This window comes from Silurus meridionalis, chromosome 7 (genome assembly GCF_014805685.1).
Source record: "Silurus meridionalis isolate SWU-2019-XX chromosome 7, ASM1480568v1, whole genome shotgun sequence".
NCBI lineage: Eukaryota > Metazoa > Chordata > Actinopteri > Siluriformes > Siluridae > Silurus > Silurus meridionalis.
Genome location: NC_060890.1, coordinates 17442711 through 17459069, shown reverse-complemented (window position 1 = coordinate 17459069; position 16359 = coordinate 17442711). Strand labels below are relative to the sequence as shown.

At 36.0% G+C, this 16359-nt stretch overlaps 1 protein-coding gene and 1 long non-coding RNA gene across 2 annotated transcripts in view; one reads left to right on the top strand and one right to left on the bottom strand.

The window, feature by feature from the left end:
- Positions 1-659: 659 nt before the first annotated feature.
- LOC124389298 lies at positions 660-2295 on the bottom strand. Its single transcript, XR_006926556.1, has 3 exons — positions 2248-2295; positions 893-982; positions 660-742 (listed from the first exon to the last, which is right to left on the bottom strand). It is a non-coding gene; the product is annotated as an uncharacterized LOC124389298 (long non-coding RNA).
- Positions 1094-16359, top strand: part of myo15b (myosin XVB) — a 32363-nt gene continuing 17097 nt past the window's right edge. Inside the window, 26 exon segments of the mRNA XM_046854647.1 lie at positions 1094-1222; positions 1959-2054; positions 2260-2391; positions 3145-3270; positions 3430-3507; positions 3606-3754; positions 4626-4671; positions 5102-5226; positions 5334-5448; positions 5559-5734; positions 6047-6137; positions 7980-8042; positions 8130-8187; positions 8273-8397; positions 8538-8633; positions 10266-10501; positions 11587-11756; positions 11881-11953; positions 13280-13453; positions 13672-13790; positions 13897-13967; positions 14147-14225; positions 15195-15227; positions 15327-15428; positions 15888-16006; positions 16085-16327. Of these exon segments, the coding sequence (XP_046710603.1) occupies positions 1181-1222; positions 1959-2054; positions 2260-2391; positions 3145-3270; positions 3430-3507; positions 3606-3754; positions 4626-4671; positions 5102-5226; positions 5334-5448; positions 5559-5734; positions 6047-6137; positions 7980-8042; positions 8130-8187; positions 8273-8397; positions 8538-8633; positions 10266-10501; positions 11587-11756; positions 11881-11953; positions 13280-13453; positions 13672-13790; positions 13897-13967; positions 14147-14225; positions 15195-15227; positions 15327-15428; positions 15888-16006; positions 16085-16327 (2937 nt within the window). The 5' untranslated portion in view covers positions 1094-1180.

Genomic DNA, 16359 nt, shown 5'->3' with positions numbered 1-16359 from the left:
AGTGGTTTTGTTGTCGGGACTTCGTTATCAAAATATCTCCTAGAGAAATCACGAATTGTGTTTCAGGTACATTTTGCATAATATTTCTACATCGTGAAATATTTTGTGATTTAAAGGTTAAGCATTGTATTTTTTTTTTTTTTTTTTTTACAAAAAACCCTGAATGTGGTTCTCTTGTAGGCCAAAGAGGAAAGAAACTATCATGTGTTTTATGAGCTGTTGGCTGGAATGAATCAATGGGACAAACAGGACTTCTATCTTCAGGGAGCTGAGACGTACTACTACCTTAACCAGGTGGGACTACAGTTTAATAAAAAATATAAAATAATAAAAGTTACAGTGCCTGCAATCCTGATCCTACTGCATATGTAGTAGAAATAGTTCGTTTTGCATCATTGATCATGCAGGGTGGAGCCTGTGAACTGCATGGGAAAAATGACCAGCAAGACTTCCTGCTTCTTGTAAGATGTTTGGAAACAATTGGCTTACGTGCTGATCAGATAAGCACAATTTGGGGCATTCTGTCATCTATTTTACAGCTAGGAAACATCTGCTTCAGCTCTTATGAGGTGTGTTTAACATTACTATAATATGTAAATAATTACACTATATTATGTAACATTTTAATACAGTGTGTTTGTGTGTTTGGTACTTGCAGAGTGAGTCATTCGAGGTGGCAAGGATCTTTAGTGAGGCTGAAGCTCGCAGAGTGGGTAACCTGTTACAGGTGTCAGCTGAAGCCCTGCAAACAGTTATTACACACAGAGTTACAGTAAGCATTATCCATCTGCTATCACTAAACTATTCCCATGCACACTTGCTTCTGGATATTTTGTTCTGACATGCAATCAACCTGTCTTTATTCCACAACATGGCATTGTCATTATCTTACCTCTGTGCACAGGAAACCACTTATGATAGGATCTACTGCCCCCTGTCTGTGGAATGTGCCATTGAATCCAGGTGGGGAATGATGATGATGCTTACAAAAAAAAAACACTCGTAAAAAAATCCTCATTACTTTTTAAACTGAGGTTTCTCTTTATCAAAATGATCAATGTTTATACCATAAACAAACTCAGTCTGGGTATAAATTAGGGATGCCATTGCCAAGGCCCTCTACTCTGTGCTCTTTGACTGGCTGCTGGAGCGCATCAATGAGTGGCTAATCCCCACAGAGATGGACAGCACCGTTGGCATCGTGGACATTTATGGGTTTGAGGTTAGGCTTTGACATTCTTCCTTGATGATATCGCTAATCCTTGACATCTATTGCCTTTAAGCTATGTTGCCACCTCATCCAGCACAGAGCCCGTCTTTACAACACAATGTTTAAGCTCTGTGAAGTGAAAATTGGTATTTATTGGAAGTATTACAAATAATTACCAGACAATTATCTTTTATAGCAATTAAAAATAATAATCCTAATTAAAACGTCATACAAGAAATGTATAAACGCTCGTTCCAAACATCTTGTGAAAATGAATAAACCAGTAATCATTACAACTTACAAACTGAGACAATATGAAGACAGATGGGGACAAAAAAATTTACTATATTTATTTACAAATCAATTTACAAAACAAGTTATTCTACTTTTACTCAAACATGGGCAATCTGAACTTAAATCTGTTTAATTGTTTATACTGGCAAATTTATCAGGGCATTTTTAAATTAAAAGTTTTGATGGCACATTTAATGAGACAATTTAACACATAACAGCTTCCATATGCTTAAAACTCAATAAAAAAAAAATGTATTCACATTGGTGCACATCATCCATAATCTGACTAATCCAGGTAATCACAAGATCCAACCAACTAGACAGTAAGTAAGCTTTTCAGAATGGAGTATATTCTGGAACAGAGTTGTCCACTACACTGTAAATTATTGATCAAAAATTCTTTCAAATATTTAAACACACTATCATCAGATTTTTAACAGACACTTTTGTACAGGACCTCGGTGTGAACAGCTTTGAGCAACTGTGCATCAATTTTGCCAATGAGCAGATACAACAATTCATGAACAAGGCAATAGTGTCACAGGAACAGGTCAGTGTGTGTGCAGTGTGTATTTACTGAAACATTTAATAACGCATCATTGAATTATTAAAAACATCATGATACAACTGATATGTTAGTCCCTACAAGGTTTCACTAATAAAATAATGTTTGTCTGTGTATGTATATATACTGTAAACATCCATTGACTAATATCTATTTCTGTTGCTGTCAAATGACTCACTTTGTTTTTTAGGAGGAATACAAGACTGAGCAGATTCCATGGTATCCAGTGACTCTCCCGAATTTCCATCCCTGTTTGGAGCTCATTTCTGCTCGGCCTTATGGCATCCTCCGGATACTGGATGACCAAACGTGTCTGCCTCAGGTAGTTACACACCTCATCCTTCCTGAGTCTTATGAAATTGGGTGTAGACACCCATTCAGCTGGTGTCTAATTTTTGGAAAACAAATATATAAAAAAATTTTGCTATTAAAATCCTATACTGTATAATAACTGTTCAATCGTTTAATTTGGAACATTTGTATACATTTCAGTGTAGGAATCACTGCTCTTTTGGAAAATGATCATTTGGAAATACTCCGACATCCTACTGCTATTCTTGACATATTTCGTTAGTTATCCCTCGGCTGCTCCTATTAGGGATCACCACAGCAGATCACTGGTCCATATATTTGATTTAGCACAGGTTTTACACCAGATGCTCTTCCTGGCACAACCATATTTTATCCAGTTTTGGGAAAAGATTGAACACCATTTAAAATATATAGTAAATGTCAAGCCTGCTTTATATATCACTAACATTAACTAATATTGCATTCAACAAATATTCGACCTGAGCACAGTCTATATATGAACTATTTACTGTATATATGAAATAAAACATAACAGTTATATAACAATAGGGTGATAAGATGCCATATATGATGATATCAGTGGAGTGTTATAGGCTCAGAAACATGTTCATTTCAGTTATCACTTGTGTTATAACAGCTATAAGAAGCTCTTCTGCAAACAGAAAGAACAATCGCAAATCGCATTTTTTTGAGTTTAGAGGTAATTTGATTTGGAAATTGCTTGTCGTTCAGCTTCCCAACTTTTTTTCTTTCATTGCGTCAGGCTACAGACCACACCTTTCTGCAGAAATGTCACTATTACCATGGCAACAGTCCCTACTATGCCAAGCCCAAGATTCCGCTGCCTGTCTTTACTGTGTATCACTATGCAGGAGCCGTTACTTACCAGGCAAGTAGCCATTTTCAAATGAACATGTTTCTTCATCAGTTTAGATTTAATTGTTCACCTGTTCATGACCACTGCATAGAATAACTGATTTGTCACATTTTACTTTAAAATCTGAAGAAATAATAAAGTTGTTACCTTTTTTTATACAACATCCAAAAGGTTCACAACTTCCTGAATAAAAACCATAACCAATTTCGTGCAGAAGTATTAGAGCTCTTTGCACGCAGCAGGTTACAGGTAAAGTACATTTGATTTTTTCATCTAAATATAGAATGCTGGAATGGAAAAAGAAATCTTCCTCAAGGCTTATGCCTATCTGTATGTGGTGTATACAGATGGTTTCAGGTCTTTTTCGTAAAGTGCAGGAACACTCCATCCACCAGAAACAGTTGCGTGCCAGAGGGAGAGGAAACCGGCATCAGGCCTCAACTGTAGCTGCACACTTTCAACAATCACTCGCCGAACTCATCACTCGACTGAACAGGTCTTTTAAAAACTTAATGCTAGTATACTTTTACAAAATTTGATCACAGAATTAATATTAATACTTTCTGGTTAGTGGCTAAAGCTAGCGCTATGGATTCTTTAGCGTTTTTATGTATGAGCAAAACAAATATTATTTCGGTTATAGTGTGAGTATTCACAGTGACACTGCGCTAACTCTGTTTTTTTTTTTTTTTATACCCCTGGCATTGTTGTGTATGTTTTCAAGTTTCCATTGCTGTGTATGTTTTTACCGAACTGAATATGTGTACCGTTACAACCTTGGTTGGGGGGCATTGCGTAAAGTTAATGTCTCGCATACACTATGCCATGACATTTTTGCAGTAACATGGTGTTGCTAAATCACAGCTCCAGGGTCCTGGGTTTCATCTAAACCACATATTATCATGTGAAGTTTTGTATGTGATCATGTCAAATTGTCTCTATGATCTCTGGTACCCTTCTACCTCCCGAAAAAAATCCTTCCTAGGTGCTCAAGTCCCATAAAAATACTAAATAATGGAATAAGAGTTTTAAGACTTTGTTTAAAGTCATTGACTTTTTGCTTACACATGGAGTAATAACTACACAATAACACTACCACTGCACTAGCACTTTAAAATGCCGCACTTTTCGATTACTGGCTCATCCATGAGCAGTCAGTTCAGACATGTTCCTTTCTAATCAAAGGATTACAGTGTGAGCGAGATGCAATGGCCTATATCATCCCAATTTGACAACATGTCAGTTTTAGAAGTGTTACATTACACTTGTATTAAAATAAAGACATTTGGTTTATAATTTTGAGCCCTATAGTGGTAAACAGTCTACAGTGTTAAACTGTTTATTTATTCTCTCTGCTTCTCTTTCAGGTGTAAAAATACATTTATTCGGTGTTTTAAGCCAAACTATTTGAAGGTAAACGCTTTTAGCCTAATTTATCTACAGTACACCAGAGTTGCCAAAACGTGGGCCATGACATATATGAGAAGAGAAAAATAATTTTAATCAGATAAAAAAATAAAAATAAAGACCAGCTTCATGTCTCTCACGAGAGGTACTACTAGTTTTAATCAAAAACACTGAAAATAAAACTGCATTAATAATGCAGATAACAACCTGTTTTTTAATTCTCATTAAATATTATGATGAGATTATGAGAAGAATCATGTCAGGTTTAATTTTAATATAATGCTCGGTATAATGGAACATTTATTTTCTCAGTCTAATTAGATTTTTTGTTCTGCCATAGAAAAAAGTTTAGGCAACTCTGCTCTACTTCAAATGAATGAGTCAGAAATTGCTGGTCATTGATATAATTGTGTGGTTTGTTTCCCTTTTTTAATAGCTCTGTGGAATATTTGATGTGGAGTACATCACCACACAGCTAAAACATGGAGGAATCCTAGAGACAGTTAAAATTAGAAAACAAGGATTTCCTATTCGTATGACATTCAAGTATTTCATGGAGAGGTACTGAGATTATTGTTAATGTAAAGGCTTGAAGGTAATTTAAACAAAATGTTGTTCTTAAGTAATCATCGATCTCATCCTTATTCTCACTCACTTGGTAATGCTAGGTACGGTGTGCTGTTAGCACAGCGGGATGTGGACCTTTGTGATAAAGAACAGGTAGTTTCCTTGCTGGAGTTCATTGGTGCTGAGGACACTCAGTATCAAATAGGGTTGAACAAGGTACAGCAAAAAATGACCTTTTAGCTGGGACAAGCTCATATATCTAGTATCTAAAGACAATTAATATAAATCTGTACTTTTATACTCACAGCTATAATTAACATTCCCAGGTGTTCATGAAGGAATCACTGTACCAGCAAATAGAGCAGAAATGGAGCAGCACTCAGACCTGGGCAGCCATCACTCTTCAGAGGAACATCCGTGGCTTTATCTGCAGACGCAACTTCCGTTTCTTCAAGCAGAAAGCCATTATTCTTCAGTCCCACATCAGGGGTCACCAGGCCAGGTCAGATGTGAGAGCATAGTAAATCCAAGTTCAGTTTTCCTAAACTCTAATTCTCCTCTATGCTCAGAAGTATGCTGTAATAATATTGAAGTAAATACACTGTGTGCTATTTTGTTAAGTACTTTTGATATGTATATGCATTTTAAACAAGTTTGCACTTAAACTAAATCTGCAGTTTTTTAGACTTTTTTCTCCACAGATGCCTTGGTTATTTGATGTTTGGTCTGAAAAAATATGGCGGATGTCATTATAGAGGAAAATAGTTGAACAATTGACCGAAAAGATATATTATATTTTGTCTCTCATTTACAGAAAGTATTACAAAAGACTGAAGCAGTCCTTTACGCAATTCTGGGCAGCTATTATGATTACTAGAAATACAATCAAGAGACGAAAGTGGAGGGTAAGTACATGACAAACACTCTCTGTTTGTTCTTTCTATCTGTCTATTTTTCTCTCTCTCATTTATTTCTCTCAGTCTCTCTTTCTTTCTCTCTGTGGTGTCACATATAACAACATGCCATATGTCACAGAGATGACTCGTACTGAGCTGCCCAGTGTTTAGCCCAATGCTAGGCAACCAGCACCAGTTTATTACTCAAATAGAGTTATAAACTGCAACCTTTCCCTGTTGTCATTTTTTTTTTAGACTTTTTATGAGATCAAAGTTCAAGTTTACATCACCTGCCTCAAGTCTTCAACTTCCTTAACTTTAAAATCTGTAAACTGATTAAATATTTACCACATTACCAAAGCGCACTACCCATATAACTAAGTCATAAGTGATTCAGAGTTGTAGAAATTCATATTTATCCGCTTTACATTTGTCCTAATGCACTGATTAGCCAGTGGAAAAGAATTCCCAGTGACACTTTGGTAGAAAACAATGTATTTTATCTGATTGAGTCGTCAGATTAATATTGAGTATTGAGTATTGAGTATTTTTAGACGTGTCCAAAGATATTACATTATATATATATATATATATATATATATATATATATATATATATATATATATATATATATATATATATATATATATATATACAGTATATTACGTAAGGAAAATGCAGGGCGAGTCTGTTACAGGTTAGGTTATTTTTTTTCCTTGTCATTTTGCCCTTTCATCTTTGCTCCCAATAAGCTTCATCTCTCTCTCTCTCTCTCTCTCTCTCTCTCTCTCTCTCTCTCTCTCTCTCTCTCTCACTCTCTCTCCCTACCTTTCGCTTTAACTCACGCACACCTGGTAACACTCCTCTGCTGTTTGGACTTCAAACCCTTTCTTTTTTTACATGAATTTACGTGTCTATTAAGAGTTCTTCTCGATTGGCAGCTTCTTGTGTCACCCCATTTCTTTAGGTATGTTGTGTTTCATCTCTTCTAGACTTTATATTAACTTTATCCAGTTAATAATCAATTACATGTCCACGTAATTTGAGATTCATGTAAACAGCGAGCAAGTGGAAGAAGAGTTAGAGATGGACATGTTGTGATTTGAACTTATCTACGGCATAATTCTACACATACACACATATTTTGTCATGTGATAATGACTGAAATGCCATTTTCTAAAATGAATAGCTAAAATAACCTCAAGCAAAGATGAAGTGTTAGATCTGTGTTTGTTTCTTTCGCGTGGCTTGTCATTTCTAATCACTTTAGAGTGTTAGATTGGGCTGGGTCCTATTTCACTACATGATATAACATGGATTTTTATTGTTGAATTTTATTGTTGTTAGTGAGATCAGTGGAGTAATGTTTTTAGATTGTGATGCTAATTTGTTCAGGATAATTGTGAGTTAGTGTTAAGAATATATTGCAAGGAGTCACATCTGGAGAGTGTAAATCTTGGGAATTGCTCACTTTTTTGCGTTTCCTTCGTACATTTAATTGAAAAACATCACACTGGTGGAACATTACATCGATTTATCTTTTTCTTTGTGATGTTCTTATACAGTAATACCTAAAGATTAGGTAAATTACTTAGGGTTGGTCCTGTGGACTTTTGCACCATGTGACTTAGATGTTTGGGGTGGGGCAAGAATGATCCAGGTATATAAAAGAAGCTGTTTCCAAGAATAGTCTAGTGAAGCGTACTGTAGGAAAACGAACCTGACAGAGCGTGTTTTACACAAACAGATGAAAAGATGAAACACGACTAGAATAAAAGGATTTCATTCATGACAAAGCCTTTGAGTGTTTATTTGCTATAGTATGATACTGGCTTTGCTTTGATGTTACAGGAACATAACAAGAGAACCAGAGCGAAACAGGTGGTCCAATCAAAGTCTATCTATTCAGGGATGGTATGAACTCTTTTCTTTTCAGCTCTACGTCTTCTTTCCTTTTGGGTCTTGCCATGTTCGATTTGTTTATATTATTCTATGTTTTAGGATGTGGGATTGCTGGAGATCCCAGCTGATCTTTCAGCTCGATTGCGTAGCGCAGCAGGTACAATTTATGAATGTGTTATTAATGGGTGGGCTACATTTCTTTGTCCATTATCAGTGCTTATTTTTCTCATTGTCTTTAATAGGGCGTCCACAGGTGTCAGGGGTCACAGAGGTAGCTCCTCCACAGGTCAAGGCCGAGCATCGCCTATCCCTGCCTCCTGATATCGACAACTATCCATTCTCTCGATATGCCGGAACAGTTCTTAAGGTATAATGTGTACAGAAATATATTTTTAGCGTGTGTATTCATATATTTTATGTGTACATGTACATTTGTACCTATTTTAATATTTTTAATAACTGCTATGTAGATCAGGGATTAATGGTTCATACTTCCCTCTGTTGTAGGATGGATGGTGCCAGCCTCAGGGTCAGTCCCTGCAGAGACCCCTCACCTCTCTGGAGCCAGGGGATGCCCGCTTAGCTCTGGAGATATACAAACTGGTTAGTGAAGACACCATGCAACAAAAATTGTACTAAGAATCATCGCACAGTTATGAATTTTCTGTATATGTTTGATTCTATGACCAATCCAACATTTTAAGGTCAGCATTGTGCTGTTTAAAGAGAATATTTTTGTGTGAAAGCATGTTTTAAATGTACTTTTTATCACTGTAGCCACCCAGTTTAGAATTTTTTTATTTTATTTGAAAAGTAATATATCTGAACTGACAATATCTGCATGTGCAGTGCCATTTTAGAATCCACCTTGGGACAAAAATCATACTTTTGTTACTGTGTTTAGAGAGTGCATCTTTACACTAACACAAAGTAAATCGCAATGCAAAACTTAATGTAAGTCCTGCAATTATTGCTTCCAGATGTACAAATACTCCGTTACTGAACTTAAGTAGATTTTTCTGGTATCAGTACTTTACTTCACTATTTATTTTTTAGACAACTTTGTACTTTCTCTTATTTTATTTTAAACACGGATATCTGTACTTTATACTTCTTACATTTTCAAACCAGGCTTGTTACTTTAGTTACTTTACTTCTATTTGGTGACGTGATCAATTCTTTTTCTTCTCATTGCTTTTTTAAATATCATTAGTGTATTATTTCCTGGCTCTCACGCACCACAAACGTAGTCTAGATTACAAAGCTCACAATGAGCAGGGCAGAAGACAACAAGAAATATGGAGTTAACGTGGATGAGACGGAGGGATTCGGCGATGTAAACATGACTGAGAACATAGACATTCCTGATCACCTGATCATCATCATCTTTTCTCTGCTTGTGTTCTATATGGTGGATGTTCTATATGGTGGATACATTTATTAGATAACAACATTCGAAATTATTTTGTATTAATATATTAATATGATGTGAGGTCGAGTTACAGTTACGAGTTACGAGTTATTAGGCACATATAACACAACACATAATTATGTCTTATTTTAGCACCACCTATAACACAACACATAATTATGTCTTTATTTTAGCACCACCTATGTCGTCTTTTAACAGTTTGCCTCCAAGTTCATCTTGTTTTATTAAAACCATTATTTGGATTTGCATTTGTACCTGCGGGCAACCAGGAAAATAAGTTCCACAAAGATTAAAAATATCAGAAATTTCAATTGTTTGATGGCAATAAAAATAATAAGACTGTAATGAAGCTTATTATAATGTGCAGAACACAATTTCTACTTCATAGATATTATTAAGTGAACTCTAAATGAAATATAATGATAAAAAATGTTACTTTGTTGAGTCCACAGCACACACTTTTTAAAAGCGCAACAGAGAAGCTGATATGATTGTGTATTATAGCAGCACACATTTTAGCAATACACAGCTGCTTGCATGATTACATCCTGCACCTGTGCTATCATGAAAATAACAAGGATGTGTCTTCCAACCACACACTAAAACATGTGCTCTGCATTCTAATTAAAATCATTTACAGCATTTGGGAGACACTCTCTTTTCCAAAAAAAGTTGGTGGTGCCACGGTTTCAACTCACTCCCTTCCAATTCCATGTCCAACACATTATCCACTGATCTACCACTTCCCCCTCTCATACATCAATAGCTCTTGAATCACAGCTGTCTTTTTTCCTTCTTTCTAGATTATCCGCTTCTGTGGAGACTCAGAGATGACAGGATGGCAGGAGCAGATGTTGGGGAATTACATAGTGGAGAAAGGCCAGAGCAGACCTTCACTCAGGGACGAGATCCTGGCTCAGCTAGCCTATCACATATGGGGTTGTGAGGGTGAGGAAGGCTCACAAAGAGGCTGGTTTCTCCTGGCATCCTGTCTCAGTGCCTTCACACCGTCCCCTTCACAGGATAAAGCTCTGCTCAAGTAGGTGCACCAACACCATTTAGTATTGAACTGGTAGTTTTCAGGATGCCTTTAAATGTTAGTAATATCTCTTGTTAGTAATAGCTGATATACTGCCAGTTAATGACTTTTAAACATGTCTATTTAAACATAGACCAAGATATTGGTATTTAAAACTTTTTTATTGCCTGCTCTCATGATGCTATTCATATTACAAATATGTAATATAATTTATTTTAGCCTGTGTAAGTGACTGTATGACAAATATGATGTATGAGCCATTAATGCCCAATTAGAGGGATTCCATAGTTTTTCCTGGTAAAATGTTTATTTATTTTTATTTTGTATTTAACTGACTGTAAAAACTGTAGCTTTCTCCAAGTAATTATACTGTATGTTTTAAGTTGCAGGTTGCATTGTGTATGTTTTTTTAATCATTATTATTCATTATTGTTCATTATTATAAATCAATTACGAGGTGCTTCTGTGATAAAGTCCCTGTAAAAGTTTCTATGGAAGCAGCACATTTGTCAAGAAAGCTAAGTTGAAATGGATGCAAATGCAAAAAGTCATAAACAAATAACAGGCAACAAATCAATTGATGAGCAAACCACACAAACCGGGCAAATCCAGCATCCAAAAGCTCGACAGCAATCAAGATAAAGCCAAAATATCAATAATCTTATTTAAAGGATTAATAATTTGAAACACACTGAGTCTTGCTTAATCCTGTTTATGTGCTGGATGTGACTGGCAACAAGTGTGCATGGGTAAAAGTATGAATGTGATAGAGTTTGTGTATTCCAGTAAATTTGGTCCATGGCAGCCATGGTTATAGACCATATTGTGTTCTGGGAAAGAGGGTGTTTTTACATCTAACACAGCTGACCTGTTAGTACTGATATAAATTGGTGATTTAATTTAAACCACCTTTCATCAGTCATAAATGAGAACTCAAAAGTGCTGTGATATTAAATGGGTAATACAGGATGTTTGAAATCTTTTGAATGATCAGCTTTGAATCTCAATTTATGTTGGTAAATAAATTTATTCTCCCTTTAATACATCATTTCCAGTCTAATGACAAATTCTCCTGTATCTCCCAGGTATGTGTCAGACCAGGGCCCAGGTGAATATCGTTCTCTGTGTCAGCATAAGCTTCTCACATCTCTCGAACTGCCACCTCCTGCCTGTAGACAACACCCACCTACGCAGCTCGAATGGACTGCCAATCAGAGAAAGGGGAAGATGGTTGTTGAGGTGAACACCTTCAATGGTTAGTCAACCCACAAGAATATCTTTCCATAAAAAATCTAACAAAATGATGAATTGTGAACAATTACGAGGAACGGGGAACGCATGATCAGAGCTTGCATTCGTGTAACTTTTTTTTTCCTCAGAGGAGAAGCTAACAGCAGAAGTTGAATCCTGGACCACAGGAGAACAACTGGCATCCTGGCTCATGAGCTTTAGGTCAGTAGAGCTACGATTACAAAAATATTTAGGTTTTGTTGTGCTGCAACACATTGTTATAGAACATATATGCATATGTACTCCAGGTATATTCATATATGTGAACATATATGAAAATATATTTGGTAAATACATATATTGTAGGTCATTTTACCATTTATCTTTTGTGTGTTATACAATGTAAAGACAAATGCTAGTGGCTATGACGTTCTGTATAGTCACAGACAATGGTAATTTATTATCCTAAACCTACAGTGACAGGTTTATTGGCCAAGTGTGTTGACACACACAAGGAATTTTTGTTCATTAGTGACTCTGAAAAGTACAGACATAAATAACACCACACATTTAGCTTGTACTAAACAAGACAAAACAGACAAGACAAGACAAAACAGACTATACGAGACAATACAATGTGAGACAATATAGAGAGTACAAGTATTAAATAGGGATACATCTGACATTTAAGCTACAAAATATACAGTATATATTTTCCAAAATTTAATAAAATTAAAGTTTTCATAAGTATTCACACCCATGGCAATATGTAGAACCACCTTGCTATTAGAGCTTCAAGGCTTCTGGGGTATGTCTCAGATCAGTTTTGCTTATCTGGATCCTGGTATTTTTGCCCTTTATTTTTTACAGTTTAAAAAGCAAATTTCAAGCACTTTTTACGCAAATTCTAAATCAGATTTATTGTGCCGTTCGTTTTGATTCACCCCGTAGCTTTGGCAGTATATTTGGTGTTATCTTGTAAGATTCACCTCAGCTTCACCCTTCCCCTGCTGCTTAAATTTTAGCTGTAGATCTCTTCAGGTCATCCAGAGTGGTGCATGGTATCTTGTATGTTTTTTGACTAAGTCCCTCTACTTGTCCACTGACTTATGATGGTTGATCTCCTCTGACATGAGCTGCTTTTGTGCTTGGTTTTGATAACTAAACTCTTTCAATTACAGCTGTATTTAAATTGACACCGTATGACACCTGCGCATGGGTAGATTCATTAAAATAAATGGGTGCCTTCTAATGGTTAATATTTGGTGTAAGTAAAATGTAGTACCTGGAAAAAATACCCAAGCCGGTATGCAAAAATTTACCGAGACATTAAACCCAGTTGAGTATTTAATCGTTGATCTTGGAGCTGTGAGGTAACAAAGCTCCCTACTGCACCACCATGTAAACTTAAAGCATTATTAAAATATACCTGTGAAATTTTATTTGTAAAATAAATAAAACTGCAGTGAAACTATAGAATTTTAGGGGTGAACTAAAAATTAGAAATTAAACTTGAGACAAAAAATTCTAATACAAGTTTTTCTTCAGAGGTGTGCCTGAGCTTCAGCGGGGCTGGTCCGTGTCTCTGCTAGCTGGTGAAAGCTGGTCTGATCTAAATGGCTGTGAGTATGTGATGGACCTGCTGGCTTGTGCTGAGACTGAAGTTCCATTAGGACAAACATCTGCACATCCTGATTATCTTTTTAGTGACATGGGTGACGGGTATGTTATATTTAAATTCAGCCATTAGTGTGTAAAGTATTTATTTTAATGGTCATATTTAGACTGTAGAAAAACTCCTTGCTTATTTCTCAGCAGAAATTAGGATAAACTATATTTAAAATGCTGTCCAGTCTGGTATTGAGATATTACATGTTTTCTGTAAATTGGTGCTATGGGTTGGTTATGTTGGAATGTTCTTCATGAACATTTAATATCAGGATGATGGCCTCTGAGTTGGATGACTTTATCCCCCCGGCCCCGTCCATGCAGGCTCCTGGCCTGCCTCCTTCTGAAGCTTCTCAGTGGGGAAATTATGGTCAATACAGCACATCTGAGGGTAGGATAATTGCATAAATGCTATAAAAATTTAAAGAATAAACTAAGCATTCAATCATTCTTTTTTTTCTTTGTATTGAATATCTCATTTCTATTGATCCTTTTAGGACCCCAAGCGCCTAAGCTGGATTCCTATGTGGATGACCTTTTTGATCCTGTGCTGGATCAGGGACCTCCAGTCAGTGCTGTTTTTTTGTGTTTGATTTTCTAAATTAGCAGATTGACACAGTTAGTGCTGAACTGTTTTGCAAGCAATATAGAGCATTGTGATAACATATGCTTTTTATTTAATAATTGCAAACAGTGCTTTTAATTTTGCTAACTGAGCATACTGATTAGTTGCTGTGTGGGCTTTAGGACTTTGAGCGAACGGCCATGCTGAATCGCAGGATGAGGGGAGGAGGAGGGATGCACCCTAGCATGTATAGTGGAACAGGTATACTTAATCTAACCAATGTATCGTATTGATTTAAAGTAGTGGTTTGCAATGTTTTTTCAGAAGACCCCAATGTTTACATTGAAAATTCAGTTCATACACACCAGCAAGCACATTTCATTTAACGTGACCGTCACTGGTATATGTTTTTAAAAAATGCAAAAACAGAATGCAAACAATTAGCTGCAACTGGCAACTATAAATGATGTTTTTTTGCAACAACAGGTTCCATTTTTTTTCTAAACCTGATGAACAAATAACAGCAGCATTGACATTTCAATCTGTTAATGTAAATATCAAACTATCCATTTCACTTATTATCTTAAAAACGTGTAACAGCATGCAAAGGTTCACAAAGACAGACTTTCTTTTCAGGCTCTGCTATTTAACTAACGAACAAACAACAGGGGCTAATTAAAGTCTATAAACATGAATATAATTTAATCAGAGGATTAATCTATTACTGTATTTATTGTTTTGTATTCTAAAAACTAAAAACATACATCAGTGGAAACACAACTTTTTATAAACAAAAAATATTATTTAGCGTGCTGTTTAATTATTTAGCATTATAAATGTAATGTTAATTACTTTTTTTATTTAGCGACCCCTAGTGGGGGTTGGGAACCAGTGATTTAAAGCATGAATAGAGATGTGAATAAGGCATGAGAGTATGATAGTGTGCATTAACAATTCATTATGAATGCAGTTAACAGGTGTATTGCTACTTATTAAGTGAAATAATATATAATTTTGTTTATTTTGGGCCATGTAAAATCTTAAAAATTCTACATCTTTTCTAGATCTTTTTATTAAATCAGGTTTCCTAACTTTTCTTTATTTATTGTTAGTTTTTTACACATTTTATACATTTATTTAATTTTGACACAGAACAAAATCATTGAGAAAGGAGGACAAAACATTAAACATGGTACATGTTTTCAAACAATGATTTTCTTTATTTTACAGGTGTTCCAATGTCAATGCCAGCTTATAATATGGGTGAGTAGATTGCGTTTCACAAAAAATTTTTAAACAGTTTTGTGCTTAATAGGGCATTTAATAGTTATTACATGCTGTATTTTGTCATGTTTTTTTTAGGAATGGCCATGAATCCAGCCATGCCAGCTTATGCAGCCACACCAATGATGCCAAACATGATGGGTGGAGTTGCACAAATGCCTATGATGCCACCTATGCCAGGTGTGGCTTTCTTTACTTGCTTTTACTAAAGTATCTAACGAATGCAGAAAATACATTAGAGATACCAACATTAATTGTTTAGCTGTAGGAATTACTGTTTTGACCCCCATTTCTAAGGATAAAGGGGACACATAGTAAAGAAATGTTAGCTGTAAACGGCAAATACCTCTAAAGGCAAGTCAGACCAAACGTGAATACATTTACGTTTTCCAGAAAAGATAATTCACTGAAGGGGAAAGGTTTTGGTGGCTTGGAAGATGTTCATTCATATTTGGTAGCAGTTGCTGTTGGTTCCTAATGAAATTATACAGTGAGCAGAAATGTGGTGTTTTTAATTGTAAAAAAAAAAAAAAAGGAGATTTTAATCATTAGGTAGCAGCAGTACTTGACTTACATGATACTTGAAGTGTGATCATCAGTATTCCTAGTGCCCAAGTTCACATACCTTGTTTCCCATAGCTATGATGATGCCAGGTGCAATGCCACAACCTTCAATGCCCACCAGTGCTGCAGCCCTCACCCCCCAGCAGCTCGCTGAACAGCAGCAAGCTTTCATCAACCAACAAGCGTTACTCATGGTAAGAAAACACTATCTCCATCTAGCCTTTGTTGGCAAAGCAGTAACTCAATTAATCATATTATGAACTTCTTTACAGGCCCAGCAGATGACCTTGCAGGCAATGACACTGTCCCAACAACAGCAGCAGGAGCAGCTGCAAAAACAGCTCAAACAACAACAGCAGCAGGAGCAGCTGCAAAAACAGCTCAAACAACAACAGCAGCAGAGTCCTCAACCTCAGAGTTCACAGAGCACCATCCCTAAAGAAGAGCCCATTCATACCACAGCACCTAAACCCAACAATCCACCTGTGCAGCATAGCATCCCAGCGGTAGAGCAAGTAGGTTTTCCTGTATGTATTGTCTGCTTTTA